Source organism: Oreochromis niloticus, linkage group LG1, assembly GCF_001858045.2.
Source record: "Oreochromis niloticus isolate F11D_XX linkage group LG1, O_niloticus_UMD_NMBU, whole genome shotgun sequence".
NCBI lineage: Eukaryota > Metazoa > Chordata > Actinopteri > Cichliformes > Cichlidae > Oreochromis > Oreochromis niloticus.
Window position 1 is genome coordinate 7,358,053 of NC_031965.2, and position 17,199 is coordinate 7,375,251.

The 17,199-nt window shown below is 42.0% G+C and overlaps 1 protein-coding gene across 2 annotated transcripts in view; it reads left to right on the top strand.

Annotated features, from left to right (window-relative positions):
- Positions 1-15,169, top strand: part of mpped2a (metallophosphoesterase domain containing 2a) — a 70,053-nt gene extending 54,884 nt beyond the window's left edge. For both annotated transcript variants that reach the window (XM_005458905.4, XM_003454339.5), the window contains 3 exons: positions 10,197-10,312; positions 11,766-11,879; positions 13,228-15,169. In XM_005458905.4, coding sequence (XP_005458962.1) covers positions 10,197-10,312; positions 11,766-11,879; positions 13,228-13,346 — 349 coding nt within the window. In that variant the 3' untranslated portion in view covers positions 13,347-15,169. The remainder of the gene's footprint in view (positions 1-10,196; positions 10,313-11,765; positions 11,880-13,227) is intronic.
- Positions 15,170-17,199: the final 2,030 nt, after the last annotated feature.

A 17,199-nucleotide genomic window follows, 5' to 3' on the forward strand; every position in this document is an offset into this window, starting at 1 on the left:
CAGATTTAAGTTGAGATCTGTTGCAAATGGGACTTTACTGCATTGTAAAGTTACATTAAACTTCAGTGGGACCGATGAAGGCAAATGATGGTCTAGAAAACAAAGTCACTACAACTAACAAACATGTTTGCATTCATGCCTCAGAAGGGTAATGCTAAGTAGAAACTGGTCCTGTGAACTTGACTTGAAAGGAAATTGGTAAGATTAATAAAATCTGAAAATAAATGTAGAATATGTTAAAACTGAAGCAAAAATGATTATTAAGTTATTTTACAACAGTTTGACAATCAGTTAATAAGCATTTTTAAAGAGAAATTAAAAATAGTTTTTGCCATTTTTCATTTTCAGAATCAGAATCAGAATCGTGTTTATTGGCCAAGTATATGTGCAGACAAATACAAGGAATTTGGTTCCGGTAGATGGTGGCTCTCAAGCACAGCAATGTAAATCTCTCTCTCTCTCACACACACACACACACACACACGTGTCTATATATACATTACACATGCATACACATACATACACAAAGCTGTGTAAACCAACTATAAATAACTAATCTAAACTTATATACATAAAAATACAGAAATGAAATGAGGTGGAATGAATACTACAGAATGTACATAAGGTGCAGTTGCAGTCTGGAAGTGGGAGCAGTGTGACAGGTCAACTGTTTAGAAGGGAGATGGCGAGGGGAAAGAAACTGTTCCTGTGTCGGGTGGTCCTGGTCTGCAGGCTTCTGTACCGTCTGCCAGAGGGCAGCAGATCAAAAAGTCTGTGTCCAGGGTGTGAGGGGTCTGTGATGATTTTCCCTGCCCGTTTCCTGGTTCTTGAGAGGTACAGATCCTGGATGGAGGGCAGGGGGGCGCCGATGATCCTTTCTGCTGCCCGTACAGTCCGCTGCAGTCTGCTCCTGTCCTGTTTAGTGGCTGCACCATACCAGACTGTGATGGAGGAGCACAGGACAGACTCAATGACTGCAGTGTAGAACTGGATCAGCAGCTCCTGTGGAAGACTGTACTTCCCCAGTTGTCTCAGGAAGTACATCCTCTGCTGGGTCTTTTTGAGGATGGAGTTGATGTTGGTCTCCCACTTCAGGTCCTGGGAGATGGTGGTACCCAGGAACTTGAAGATCTTCACAGTCGACACAGGGCTGTCTGATATGGTAAGGGGGGGCAGAGTTGAGGGATGTCTCCTGAAGTCCACTGTCATCTCTACAGTTTTATTTTATTTTGATTATTTCAATTCAGTTCAATTTTATTTATATAGCGTCAAATCACAACAACAGTCGCCTCAGGGCACTTTATATTGTACAGTAGATTCTACAATAAGAGATACAGAGAAAAAGCCAACAATCATATGACCCCCTATGAGCAATCACTTTGGCGACAGTGGGAAGGAAAAACTCCCTTTTAGCAGGAAGAAACCTCCGGCAGAACCAGGCTCAGGGAGGGGCGGCCATCTGCTGCGACCGGCTGGGGTGAGAGAAGGAAGGCAGGATAAGACATGATGTGGAAGAGAGACAGAGATTAATAGCAGGTACGAGTCAATGCAGAGAGGTCTATTAGCACATAGTGAGTGAGAAAGGTGACTGGAAAGGAAAAACTCAATGCATCATGGGAGTCCCCCGACAGCCTATGCCTATTGCAGCATAACTAAGGGAGGATTCAGGGTCACCTGATCCAGCCCTAACTATATGCTTTAGCAAAAAGGAAAGTTTTAAGCCTAATCTTAAAAGTAGAGATAGTGTCTGTCTCCTGAATCCAAGCTGGAAGCTGGTTCCACAGAAGAGGGGCCTGAAAACTGAAGGCTCTCCCTCCCATTCTACTTTTAAATACTCTAGGAACAATAAGTAGGCCTGCAGAGCGAGAGCGAAGTGCTCTAATAGGGTTATAAGGTCACAAGCGTTACAAGGTCATTAAGATGGGGCCTGATTATTTAAGACCTTGTATGTGAGGAGCAGGATTTTGAATTCAATTCTGGATTTAACAGGGAGTCAATGAAGGGAAGCCAATACAGGAGAAATATGCTCTCTCTTTCTAATCCCTGTCAATACTCTTGCTGCAGCATTTTGGATTAATTGAAGGCTTTTCGGGGAGTTTTTAGGACTTCCTGATAATTATCAGTCTGAAAATCAAGTAAACTATGGTGGACATTTTCTCAGTTTTTGAGATAAAACAAAAAAAAACGAGAGAGAGAGATGTCTGTTTCAGCCCTAATATTACATTGGGGCAGAATTATCACCCAGTGCCACACCAGTTAATACTGACACTGAGGTCAATCTATGATTAGAGTGGGACAAAAAAATGATAGGTTAATTTACCATAATGCCGTGTAATGCATTATTGATACACTTCTCCTACAGTATATTGATTATGCAGAATTGGTGTTTTGGGAACCAGATTGTTGTTTCAGGGGGGTTTTTTGTACATCTGTGAGAATTACACTTTTTACATTGTAATCAAAATACAGAAGTCAGAAGTGTCTGAGGCGTTTATACCAGCAAAAAAAAGGCAAATTATGTTTTGATTTTGTTTTTCTATTTTTGTTGAATAGTTGTAAGTCATCATTTTTCTGTGGGTTGGATGTAAATCGTTTTCTGCACTCTTGGTTCCATTATATTAACTTAATGAGTAGTTCCTACATAAAAGCCATAGCTTTCCACATTCTACATTCAGTTCTTGGCAAAACAGACAACACACACAGATGCATTGCATGTATTTTCATAGACGGTCACTTTCAGGTTCAGTTAGTGGAGTCTTTGATGTCTGTGCTAATCCATTGTACCTACGGCTGCTGTGAGTTTGTGCTGCAGAGCTAGGCGGGGGGGTGTTGGGTGTTTATTGAGGAAGTCTCTTAGATGTAATAATGGCAGGGGATACACTCTGACCCTCTCTACTCTTATTTGATTTCCTGTTACATCGTTGGGCACTGGCCCTTTGCCGTTTCTTTTCCTCTGTTTCTCGTGCTGGGAGCTGCCAGGTCGTCGGGAGCAGCTGTGTTTGCTTTGAGGTGTCTGCAGTGCTTGTTTTACATTAGCAGCCCGCAGGTCAAACTGCAGCTGGCTGCATCTCGGTGTGGAGACGAACCCCTGGGAGACAGTGAGTGTGTGTGTGTGTCTCCGTGTGTGTGTATAAAACAGCCAGTCCCCATGGTTGTAGCCTTTCCTAAGTGAGCTAAGTCTGGTGGCTAACCCTTAGCGCCTCTGTGTTTGGCACCATGACTGCAGCGAGATTAATCCATTCCACACTCCATCAGTCACTAGGCACAGGTTATTAGTGCTGGAGCAGGGCTCATACACACACACACTCTCCCACTCTCTCTCTCACACACACACAACAACATGGCCCCTTCACCCTTGTGACTTCGCCTTCTACCTTGTCCCCAAAGTTTGCAAAGGTGGCCTTGGTGTTGAGAGGCCATTTGTCAAAACCCAGCCAGAGTCTCCACTTGGCTCCTTTTAATAAGGCTACCTGGGCTCTGGGATTGTGCACACGCACACACACACACACGCACACACAGGGAATGAACTCTGCTTTGCACATACTCATACGGCTTTCAGTGTCAGGTGGTGCGTCCCGCGGGGCTTATAAAAGTCCCATTAACATGGCCCTCCTCATTGGTTCTGACAGGTTGATCAATTAGACCCCTCCCCCTGCTGACCCCAGGGCTGCTCTGACTCAGAGGTCAGACACGATGGATCGCTGGACCTGCACACACACTCTTAACTCTCCCTCCTTGTTTCTGCTGTTATCTCTGAGCTGGTCACAGACACCTTGTTGGTCCCTGTTTTGTGTTCAGCACCCAGCTGATATCCCAGGGTGCAGCTGTGCTCCTGCTTTTAGCCAGAGTATCATACTTTACCTGCGACATGTTTCGATCTTATCTCTGCTCTCAACATGACCAAAACACGCACACGTGTATGCACAATTTTTTCATCCTTCTGGAACATTCCTTAGGGGTCTAGTTGAGTGTCAAACCATTATTAAGCATGGAAAAGAAGCAGGAATCCTCTAAATGAAACACACTCTTGGTTACTGGGTAACATGGGTGCGGTCACACACTGACCTGATTTAAAAAAAAAAAAGAAGACAATACTGTTCCATGCATTGAGAGTTTGCAGCATTTTCACCTTTGGTTTTGGCAGTGTGGCTCAGAAAGAGTGTGATAACAGGCAATAACCTAACCTGAGCCCCTTAAACTTGATTTTGTTTCAGCTGCATTGCATGCTGGTGAGTTTCCTACTTCTCTGCTTTCACAAATGATTGTCTGTTTCTGCTTGTGAGACTGTCTTTCTGTGATTGCTGAATGCAAATGCCAACTAAAAAGAAGCATGTCCTTTGCTTCTGACATCAAAGGTCTTTTTATGTCACTGTTTGTGTGCTTTTTAAAACAAATGTTAGTGGGTGCTCATGTATTTGAGGTGGCAGCCATTGATCGGTCTAACTAGCAATAAATACTGGCCAGATTTCCTTATAATTAGGTAAGGAAACTTAGAATCAGGTTGGAAGTTTTGCGGTCTCAAAGTGGCCAGTTTTTAATGTTGTTTATGGCGGCTAGCTGCCCTTCTCGATGATAAATCCATTGGTGTGTTGGCTCGTCTTGTACACAGGAAATATATAAAAGTGATGGGTGCTTATCATCATTTGTTGTCCTTAGATTACAAATGAACAGTTGGTATGAACTTAAAACAGGTGCACCGAAGCCTTTTAGGCCCTGTTACAGTGTGTGAGGAGCCAGTCTTTGTTCGGTTTTTGAGCTTGAAGAATAAATGAGGTGTAGTGATACAGTAGCACAGTGTCAGTGTTTGCCTAATGTTTCAAGCTCCGTCATGTTTGTTAGGTCTGTAGCGCCGACTCAGATGTATGTCGAATGAGATATGACAAGAAGTGGCTGTGAGTCTGCACTGTGTTTGGTAAACAGTCTCTTTGCACAGGGTAAATGCAGGTGTGTGTGAGAGAGAGAGATTTAGGAACATAATGAAAGAGTTTGACCTTAGTTTAGACTGGGTGGGAGGGGCCAATTACTAAAAAGCAGCACAATTTACAGTCATCTTACTGCGTTATTCTTTGTGATCTATATTATGAAGGCTAAAAAATATGTTAGACTGCACTAAACAAAGAGCTCATCCATACCAAAGAAGCTGGTGTCGAGCAACAGTGTCAGTGACAGTCAACATGCTGCTATAAGTGTTATATGATTAAAAACCTGAGTAGATGTCTTTTGTTAAAACAGAAGGTGCACATTCAAATATGGACTAGCAGTGATTGGTTCTTTAGGTAAAGTTATTTGTCTGATATCAAAACCGAACGATTGAGACTTCTTTTGGCTCCTGTTACTGTGACTTGTTCTCTCCTTCAATCGAGTCTTTTTTTTTTTTTAAATTTATCTTTTTTTGCTGTGTGTACGTGTTTTTGTCGTGTAAGTAGATTAGAAACCAGGTTATGTGTAAACACGGCACAGAAATCAACAAGAGGGTGTCGTGTTTCTCTAATCTCCTCCCCTGAGTGCATGAGGTTTCTTGTTTACAGGACGCTAACAAATAAGCTTACCGCACTAACCTGATTACTTATCTGTTAATTAATACTTTTTTTTAATGGTGATAATCACTGAAAGTCTGATATCAGTTGTACTGTCACAAAATCACAATTTATTTCAAACTATTAACATAAACGCCAAAATCATGTTGGCTCATCATGATGTTATGTAATGTGGACCTTTACCATTAAACAGCTGATCCAGTGAGATGTGGAGGGAAAGAAAATGCTTTAAATTATCCATTTAGGAAGGGAGGAGTCAGAATAAAAGATGTAATGAGAAGAATCAAGCATTCAAGCATTCTGTTTGTGTGTATGTGTGTGGTGATGGGGGGGTGGGGGTCCTGTAGCTTATCACAGGACCCAGAAAGAACAGCTCGGGGGAGTACAGGGGGTTAAGAGTGGTGTCACGCCCAGAGAGACGTCGTGTTGCCGTCCTAATGATGTCCACCGGCCTAATTGAATATTGGCGTTCTGCACACAAGGGCTAAATGGCTTCTGTCTGCTTTACCTCTTACTGCCAGCTAAGGCTGCATATTTTTAACCCATTGGCACTGTTTGATTCCCTCAGGGGTTGGGGGTGGGGTGGGGGTGGGGGGTCGTTTAATGTTCCTGTTGCTATGGTTACCAATTTCTTGTGCATTTAATGCAGCGTTTCTTTTTGTTTTGTGTGTTGGTGTTTGAAGCCGGTGGTGTTCGAGTTAAAGACGGTTTACTTTTCCTGATGATTGCGTGACGTTTGATTATCCTCCCGCTGAACTTAAACACTCGCTTTTCTCAAGTTTGCACAAAAGCAACCAGACAACATCTGACAGGTGAACTTTTTCATTCGCTCTCGACATTATCTGCACAACTCCTCCTCCTCTTTCTCTCCCATCTTTGCGGTGTTTGCGCATCCTTCCTCCCTTTCTTCTCCTTTTCTCTTACTTCTGCTTCTATTTCTGTGGCCGTGTTTTACTTCCCACTGCGCTTGCCTCCAGACGCTTCTCCTTTGTTGCCACGGCGACGCTCTCCAGATGGCAAGTGTCAAGGCAAGACTGGGCTCAGAATGTACACACATACACATGCATTGGCCTGCATATATGCAGTCAGAGAGGAGACTGGTAGCAGTACATTTTGTTTGCTCACATCCTACTCGGAAGCTTCTTGGATGCGCACTCTGCCCACTACACACACACTGAGCAGTACAGTATAATAAAACCTGTGTCACAGCCACGCAGGAAACAGTCTCTCCTTTATGCGACTGGGATGTCATTAATCTTGGCAGAGGTTAACAAATGCACTTGCATAGAAGGTATATTTCATAGGCAGACAGCCGACAATGGGGGCATTGTGGTGTTGAGCTGTAGCAGCCAGTACTGCATTCAGTCAGGATCTTTCAGTTTGGCTCTGGATCCACAGCTCATGTCAGGGGTTATGTTTCATCTCTCAGATGAATGTGTTTATGTGAGAGAAAACATGTGAAACACAGAGCAAAATCAAGGCTCCAGATGTTTATTTATTTCTGCTGCAAGAAACCACGATTTATTTTACTGGAGGTGGGAGGGGGGGGACCAATGTGTCTGGCTATTTTTCAAAGTTTGGCCTTGTTGCTATTAGTCAAAACCTGAGGCAGACAAATGCCCTGCTGGTGCGTTCTATGTGCAGCGAGCCGACCAGGCCAGCTCTGCTCTGATTCACCAGCTTTCTAAGTTTGTCCACACCGCAGCGGCAGCACTCTTTCCATCGGAGAAGTGGCGAGTCTTCCCAGTAATCCATTAGACTTCCATTAGCTCCGATTTGTGTGATTAGTTCTAATTAATCAGTTCAGTCTGTGGCCTTCACTCCCCTGCGCGCTCCTCACATTTCATTTTTAACCTCATTTCTCAGCTCTCCACTGAGCGAGAGAACGAGGCAACGATTGAGCGAGCAAATCAAAGAGCAAGCTTCACTGGCTTTTCTTTTTTTTTTTTTTTTTTTTTTTTTCTGTCCAAGCACACAAGAACACTCGATACTCCAAACAGGTTGAGCTGGAGCTTAGACTGCATTATAATGCTTGTTTCTCTCACCACAGTGAATTAATGGGATTTAAAAAAAAAAAAATTTAAGGCTCTTATTTTCAGCAGTGTACGTTTGTTGTTCAGTTGTGTTTTAGAATGAACAGGGGGGATTGTGATCTTATGTTTTACACATCTCAAGTCTGTGCTAGCTCTGTTTAGCCCCTCTTGGAACTCCTCTGGAACAGTAGGTATTGATCTGCGCTGGAGCGTCCATCTTTCACTGTAACAAAGCCTATTGATGTTTGTGGAGCCCTGATTTCCCCTCGGTCAAATGCCATACCCAGCACCACTGCTAAGTGACAGGAAGCTGGTCTAAACTCTGCAGTCTGTCCCAAAGTAACCTGGGAATAGTGTCATCTTTTCATCAGTGACTCTGCTGCACTGACCTAAAACCCTCAAATTAAAATCAAAAGATTGTTTTTTTTCTTTCTGGGTTTCTAGCAGTAGGTCAGCTTATATACTGAGGTATTATGTGATGATAATCTATCTTCCTTTCCTGTGTTGTCAGCCTTCTTCGGCTATTACCACTATTGTGATAAATGAAGGCTCAATTTATCAACCAGCCTCTCCTCGATTTCTGTTTCTCCCTTTGGTTTCCACGACTCTGCTTCTATATCTAACCCCTGTGCAGTTCACTTTATTTCTTCATCTGTTTCTACCCTCTCCATCCATCTATCCAATCCATCCATCTATTCCTCATTCCCACTCAGCCAGATCGAGGCTCTTTGTGTCTGCTGGGGAAGGCTGAGATGCTGCCTGTCACCCCAGAGATGCAGACTCCCATCCAGGCTGCTGGAGGTGGCCCGGCTGCTGTCAATCAATCTGTAGAAAGGAAGCAGAGGGAGTGGGGGTTGACATGTGATGTGGATCCCTGCTGTTTAGAAATTCACTTTTTTTTTCTTCCTCCTACCAGGCCTGCACAGTCAGTCATTTATTTTGGCTTCTAATATGAACAAATCAAGATTGTGACCCTTTGAATTTAAAGCTTCTCCAGTCCTCCAAACTAAGCACTCCCATGTTCAAGGGTAAACAGTCGCCCCAATTAGTAGTTAGTTGTGAGTATGTTGTGTATTTGACTGAAGGTAACCTGGACTTGTACAGTAATATATTGTGGTTTGGTTATCTTGTTCATTTTGGTGTAGCAATGTCAGTATTACTAAAAAAATGTGTTGTGATTATTTATTTATTTTTTTGATGAAGACAGATGAATATGATTTTGTTCAATGTAAAATGATTCTGCAGCCATAAAAATAGTTACAGTTATTAAGGATGAGAGGAAATTGCTGCCTTCTTGCAATATGTCACACTACTTACAGATATTTTAAAAAACGTTTTCAAAAAACATCAATCTGTTCAGGCATTGCAAACTGATTCCACTAACAGACTCTGACTCTACTAGTTTTGCACAGCAACTTTAAAATTTTCCATTCAGCCATTGTCAGTCCAAAATCCCCCGACTGACTGATTGATGCAGTTTGAATTCCGAAGTAAGCAGAGTATAAAATAAGCTAAATGAAATGACAAAAATTATCCCAATAAACCCACAGGCTGTGAACTAATGGCCAGAAAGACAATATATTCATCCAGTCATCCAAGTGTAGGGACTAATCCGTGATTCCTTGTGGTGGCGTAAAGGAGGAAAAAGTCACATGAACAAAAATGCAAACGTACATTAGACTTGTTTTAAGTTGTTTGCTGCCAAATCTGTAACTTTGTGAGCTCTCAGTATGCCAACAAAAAAAAGACCCACTTATAGAAAGAGCTCGATACCACTTCTGCTGCACGAGGCACGCAGCACATGATTAACCAGTTGGTGGTTGCTGGGGAAAAAATGAGTATTACTTAAACTTTTTGAAGTTGGGGGCTGGCTGTTGCTGGCAGTCATAGTGAAATTGATTGCTAAAGCCCCAGTCACTCGAGCCTAAAGCTCGTCCAGAGATCCTGATAATCACCAGTTGCTTGGGAGAAATGTGGATTCCCCGACAGGCTGGCGACGGGTTGAGGGAAGGTAAGTATCTCGCTATCGCCTTCAAAGCAAAACTGGTGTCTCCCTGCTGAAACCACCACATTTCAAAAGTGGAAACTTTTACTTTGACGGCAAATGGTCTCACTCTTTGGACTCTTCAGTTTTTGCCTAGCGACCGGTGGTTGCTAGGGGCACAACCAGTCTATAGGCCTATGTGACTGAGGCCTTAATGGGACAAATTGAACTGTAGTTATGTGTTGCACAACTTCCTGGAGTTGTCTTATAAGAAAAGCCCTGTCCTGTTCTGTAGTCTGGAAACATTTTACGCTTAAGTTTGCATTATCGTTGTATCAGCCTTTTTGCCAGTTGTTATTGCTACTATATTACCTTTTTCAGTAATCCTTGGTTTGGTTTTTAACTGGTTAAAATGTAGCATTTACATAATATTCTAGTCAGTGGAATAAACCGGGACACAAGATGAGATGTGCTTTTATTAAACAGCCATTTATCTGCTACACTGACTTGATAATGTTGCACAGAGGTGCATACATTTTGTGGTATTTATTGCTTTCTGATATCATCTTTGCTTTGCGTAATCATGATGCAGTTGCTCTCCCGAGTGATGTTAATATGACCTCTTCCCCTCTGCCTCCGCAGGACTCCCTGGTTTAACGGCTGGGGGTTCAACCTGCCTCGAGGACAGTCTCTGCTGGATAAATGGAACCTCATCCCTGAGGGCATCGACATCTTGATGACCCACGGACCTCCACTCGGTGAGTCCAATTAACCAATCACAGCCCCTGCATTGCAGTTCCTAATGAAGTCGGGGCTCTTTCTTCAAAATCTATGTGAAGTCACTGGTGGCTTGACAGTAGGCCGTGTTTGAGCAGATCTCCGCATGTCTTACATTATAATCAATGTTGTTTCCATCTAAATCCAACAGTAACTAAAGTGAACACTCCGACATGCTTCATAATTCAATGTTTGTGTTTGACTTCATGAAAAACAAAGTCAATATATTTTGTTTTATTTTTTTTTCCCTCACTACTGGCTGTATTAGTTTTCCCTCTGGTTGTTTGGTTCCTGTTTTTGTTTTTTGTTGTTTTTTGCTCTGTGTGTGTGTGTGTGTGTGTGTGTGTGTGTGTGTGTGTGTGTGTTTGTGTTGTTTTTTGTGTTTTTCCTCCTTGTGCTTTCCATCTGGCTTTATTGAGTGATTTCCTTTCCTCTCGCCTACGGAGGGTTGCTGCTGCCGCTGTTGTTGCGGCAGCCACTGTGGCTGTTTGATTGCATGGAAACTCGATTTCGCAGCAGTGTGACAGATGCTGCGAACAACTGGAGAGAGACCGTAGGATAAGAAAGCAGCACTGGAGGAAGGGGGCAGCTTAAGATGAAAATTTAGGATGATTCTCCAAAGATGGAAGATCCAAAACAATGAGATGGGAAAAGAGGGGTGTTGCACAAGTGTGGAGAAAAAATATGGATTCATCAGATACATTTTAAAGCTGTGAAATTCAGATATGAACCCAGTAAATGAACATTTGTTTTATTTCTGCTATTACATAATTCTTCTGAAATAACAATTCTCTATTGTGGTCAAACTGTGCCAAAAGTGGGCCTCAAATGGTAGTTTGAGTTAATAAAAGCTGTGCGTGAATTGGTAGTGATTCACCGAAATTTAAATATCTGCTGAAAAAGTTTGGGGGACAAAAGGTCCCCTCCCAATTTGACCTGTAGTAGTCCTAATGCTCTGAACTGCTGACTCAAGTAATTCAAACTGTAAGGGAAAGTTGATTTGACCTTGTGCATGGAGACTATCTCAGCACTCGTGATAAATGGCTGCTAACGTCAGCATGAATCTGCTCAACATAAAAACCCATTTTATGTTCAGAACATGATAGATGAAGATATACGTAGATTCCCAGATATTTTTACTGTACAGCTTAGTGTTGGCCATATGGAGTCGTCCAGGTAATAGTACAGAGTGATGTGTGTGCGCACATGTATGTTGGTGGTGATTTGTTTTTTGTTTGTTTCCACATTTACATTCACGCTTGAGACATTTTGTTTTCAGCTGTTCTTGTTGGGGTTTCACGTCATTAATGCTAACTTACATCTTTCTGCTGCTTATTTTAAGGTGATGTGTTACAGGTCACAGTTGTTTTGATCAAATGGAAGCAAAGACAGTAACACCAGGACTGTTTTGACAGCTGTGAAATCTTTCTGCAGGTTTCCGAGACTGGGTTCCTAAGGAGCTACAGCGGGTTGGCTGTGTAGAGCTGCTCAACACGGTCCAGAAAAGGGTGCGACCCAAGCTTCATGCCTTTGGAGGCATACACGAAGGTACTGGCAATAAAACCCAAACTGTTAATTCTCTTTGACTCTGGGGACCTCAGAGGAGAATACGTTCTGATTGCATGATAGGGAGGTGGCATTTGGCAAGTGCAAGTGTAGAAAAGGGATCTTTTACACACACACGCACATGCACACAATCAATAAATTGTGCTCTGTTGATTTTAAAACACGTGTCAAGACAAAGCAAGACGAATCCAATGTTTTATCAGACATTTCTTACCTTTCTAGGGATGCACAGATTCAGGGCCCATGAATTTCAGGAAAAAAATATTAATTTGAACAATATTCATTTATTCATTTATTTAATAACCACTATTTTTTTCTGTTGGTCTATTTTCTTGGTGGTGACATTGAGTGTGGTCCATTTTGGTGCCAGGGAACACATAATACAAACACATGTGCGTTAGTGCTTTTTGCAGACCATAGTCTACAAGGTGAAGCTTTTCAGGGTGAAGACCTGCAGCCAGTTGACTGTTGTGCTGTTGTTTTGTGGAGAACTGCACACACATGCAGCTGTGTTGGTTGAAAAGCCAAAGTCCTTTGTTGTGTGAAGACAAATACCTACACAAACAAGCACAAATGAGCTACTATGATTTCCACTTGACCAAGAAACAAACAGAACTAATCACATAACTTCCTTGGCATTGCGAATGATCAGTTAACTGAGAACAGAATAAGTAACGTTGATTGACTCATACCAACCCCACGGGCCAGTGCTGTGACGTATTAAACAATCACTTACTGCAGTCTAGGTTTTGGTTGCAGGAGCAGTGGGTCACAGAACTTCATCTCCCAAACACTGATGCTTTTGTGGTGCTCTCCCACAGCATTAGTGAGCATGAGCTGCCTGTGGTCCAAGGAAGTAACACAGCAAAAAACCAGGCATAGCTGGAGGGATGTGCTTGAACAAGCCTGATCCACTGCCGGTCTCACTCGCAGCTTATAGGTCTTAAAGGATCTGCTGCTAACGTCTTGCTGTTTGATGCAACATGCAAAGAACCTGCAGCTTATTCTGACTGTGTGTGTGTGTGGGGGGGGGGGGGGGGTTTGTGGTCTAAAGTGTTTCACCGCTGCATATTAACCATACCCAAATTAAACAGTTCACAGCAATTAGTGGCAAGATGAGAAAGTAGAATAAAGCTGACAAATGAACCTTGTGAATTCATGGAAACACTCAAAGTAAATTCAAGCATACAAATTGCTAAACTGACTGTGTGAAATTGGTATATTGAGTGAACAAAGGAGTGATTTGGTAAAAACAGTGTATTACAAACTCTGTTACATGATCGAATGTTACCTATTTCTGGCACTCATTTTCCCCTTCCTGCCTCCCCAGGGTACGGGATCATGACAGACGGCTACACGACGTTCATCAACGCGTCAACCTGCACCGTCAGCTTCCAGCCCACCAACCCCCCTATCGTGTTCGACCTGCCCAACCCTTCCAGCTCCTGAGATCAGAGGATGGGGGGGCGGGGAGGGTCAAGGGCTGGATAAACAACTTCTTTTCAAAAAATATGTCAAGTTTAAAAAAAAATAAAAAAAATAAAGTTATAAGTGGTTCTTTGGAAACTTTGAATCTTCTCCAACCTGTTGTGAGACAGAGAAGATTTAAAGACGTAGGGTGGGGGTGGGAGCGTGTGTGGTAGTGTTAAAGGAGAATACCATTGTTTTTATTTAGGGTTTTCTTTTCCGTTTTTTTTTTTTTTTTAAGCTTGTGCCAGCAGTCCCGGTCTTTTTTTTTTATTATTGTTGTTGTTCATCTGCACACAGTCAGAACAGTTGCGGATATCAGGGCCCGTTTTCCTCCAGCATGCTTTCCAGCTTTGTTCAATATGAGAAACAGCTTTGACAAAGCAAAGATAATCCCTGAAGAAACTTTTTGTCCTGATTTTGACTGTGTAGGGTCGAGTGTTTATTATGTCGGTGCAGCTTCATTTCACACTCCGCTTCCTGTCAGCCACAGGAAGAATTAATCCCTCAAAAAGATGTTACCTTACTGCAAAACGGCAGACGAGAACAATGCTTTCAACTTGCACGCTCTTAAAACACTACTTGGCCACAGGGAAGAAATCTGTGATCTCAAATTGAATTTTTTCTTTTTTTTAAATACAAAATTAAATGTAAGGAATATTCTCTTTCAAGGCTTCCATACTATCACATTGTTTGTTACAGCAGAAATTTGGAATGTTTGAATTTAAAAAAAAATAAATAAAAAGGTTTTAAAGTCTAAATGTGTGCAGATTTGGAGGGACTGCTGAGCTATGAGCCTGGCTGATACTGGTATTCTCCTTTTTAGGGGGATTTTTGTGATTAAACAATCTTGCTCTTGATAAATAATGGTCAGATCTGTAAGATAAATGATGCTATGTGAATTTGTATAATTTTTTTTTTTTAATGTTTGGTTTGTGTTAGCCAGACAATGCATACCATGGATGTGTCATCACAATATTTCATATTTGGGTTCTTCTTGTTTGTTTCGAACCTCTCGTCAGTTCCTCTTTTTTCTTATTGGCTGACAGGGACGCTGCCTTAAACTAGCTTTAATGTTCTCAGCTAGAGCCCCCCTTCTCTGCGAGCTCAGAGAAAAAAAGTCCTTATTTATTACCCATCATCCCCGCAAAACAACACCTAACCAACGCAGGGACAGAAGACTATCCAGTTACAGCCGGAAAAATTCCCTTTGTATCGCCCTGTTATGGATTTCTGATCTGATTTGGAAAATGTAATGTATAAAAATATATATATTATATATTCATGTTGTAAAACATCTGTACTAAAAGTTGTGTTTGACAAAAAAAAGTGCATTTTTTCTGTATGCACCAGTATGTTTGCCATGTTTCTTTAATTCTCTCGTTAAAAATCTCTTGAGACGTTTCTTTAATGATTTTTGTATCAATTCTCCCAGTAGGGTAGATGTTTATTTTGGATGAGAGAGGAAAAATTTGTCACAATCCAACAGGTGCTGATTGTTCCCAACAACACACCTGCCTAAACATGGTTAAGTTGTCCTTTAAAGTGTAAATTTGATAGTATTTGTGTTTTATTGCTTTTTTTCTAATTTTGCACTGTGTGTAAATGCAATCTTGCTAGCACAAAAAAAGTTGCCAATAGTTGTCTCAACTTTGCCGCTGTAAATGCTCTTTTCGTGCTCTGTTCCTCTCTCGCTCTTTCTCTGATTGTATCCCTCTTCATGGAAATGTTAGTTCTCTCTTTCAGTTCATTGTGATATATTTAGCTGCCTTTATATGCAAATAAAATTGCAAGATTTTTACTTATGAGACTCCATCTTTGTTTTTAATCCAAAGATATAAGCAGTCCAACGTGTGCACTACAGCTGAGAGATCAGCTTTTTAGTAAAAACAAAAAAGGAGAAGTTCATGGAAGATGAACTTTCGCCCCAGTCCGAGATCCAGAGCGCTGTGGATCTGGTTATTATCAATGATGTCTCTGTACATTGCTACATTCACTTTTCCCTTGAGCCTGACTAGTCTCCCACTCTACCACACAAGCCAGATTGGTGGAGTGCTGCGGAAATGGTTGTTCTTCTGAAAGTATCTCTCTTCACAGAGCAACACTGGAGCTCTGTCAGAGTGACCACTGGATTCTTGGTCACCTCCCTGACTAAGGCTCTTCTACCCCGACTGCTCAGATTGGCTGGGCTGCCAGCTCTAGGAACAGTCCTGGTGGTTTCAAACCTTCCATTTATGGATAATGGAGGCCACTGTGCTCACTTGGAAATTCCCCCAAGAACCTCAAGACTTGGTTTGTGCTCTGTCTTGCACTGTCAACTATGGTACCTTTATATAGACAGGTTTGTACTTTTCCAAGTCTATGTCCAGTCAACTGAATTCACCACAGCTGGACTCCAGTCTGCTGTGAATACTTCCTGGATGCACTGTAAAGCTACAGGATGAATTGTAAAGTGTACAGGGCTCTACTCTCTGCTCAGATTCAGCAAAATGCTTCAAAAACTGACCACACAGCACTTCACAGTGCAAATGGATAATGACCCAATGCATACTTCAAAAACAACCCAAGAGTTTCTCAAAGCAAAGAAGTGGGATATTCTTCATCTGATCTCAACCTCATCGAACGAGCATTTTAGTTACTGAAGACCAAACTGAATGCAGAGAGACCGACAAACAAACAGAAAATCAAGGTGGCTGCAGTAAAAGATTGGCAGAGCACCTCAAGGAAGGAAACATCTGGTGATGTCCATGGATTCTACACTTCAGACAGCTAATCATTAAAAACAATCCACAGATTTAAAATTAGGTTAGTTTGTCTACTTAAATTTAAGCCTCTGAAAATGTGCGTAAAAATGTCAGTAAGTCCTAAAAAGTGAATATTCTTTAACAGATCTTGAATTAAAGATGAAGGTCTGCAACTTTAGTCACACATTGAGATATTATTTGATTTAAAATCCACTGTGATGGTGTACAGAGCCAAAGCAAAACTTGTATCTTTATCCACCAGGATTTGTCTATCCTTCAAGCTCGGGTCCACTACCAGAGGCCTGGGAGCTTGAGGGTCCTGCGCAGTATCTTAGCTGTTAGGAGGACTGAGATGTCATTGGGAATTGCTACATCTATCACTACAGCCGTCTTCTTCTGTTTGTCTACCACCAAAATGTCCAGTTGGTTAACCACCACCAGTTTGTCCGTCTTTATCTGGAAGGCTCGACCATTCTCCACCCCATTGGTGGTGGAGAATGGTCGACCTGGGGACTTCCAGGCCATACTCAGCACAGATGCTTCTGTATATTATGCCACTTGGTTATGGTGTTCCATGTATGCCCTGCCTCCTAGCATCTTGCACCCTGATGTTATGTGCCATATGTATATTCACTTTTACTGTGGCAGCAATCCACTTTATGCAAAACCAACCAAGAGTTTTCCTTTTTTTAAAAAACAAAATGAAGCTGAAGTTGTATGAAAAACAATCCTGGTTTGTATCAGCCAGTCAACACAGCTGCGAGCAGGCTTGGCCTACTTTCTAATACTTATTTGAATACTTATTTACAAAGTAAATGTATGCTTATCTGTACAGCCTATCCTCACAGCAGGTGTTTTGCCTCAACAGGCAGCACACCTGCCAGCCCTCTCTGTGGTGAGGCCAGAACAAAACACTTAAAAGTCTTGACCCCACAGTTGTAAATAAAGTGAAGCGGATTTTTATTCCTGCTGTGACTGTTTAGATTTTTTTTTAAAAACTGCTAAAGCTAAAATATCAATCTGTTTGCACCCTGAACTCATCAGCTTGCTATTTGAAAATGACTTCATGACTACGGGTAAAATATTGGATT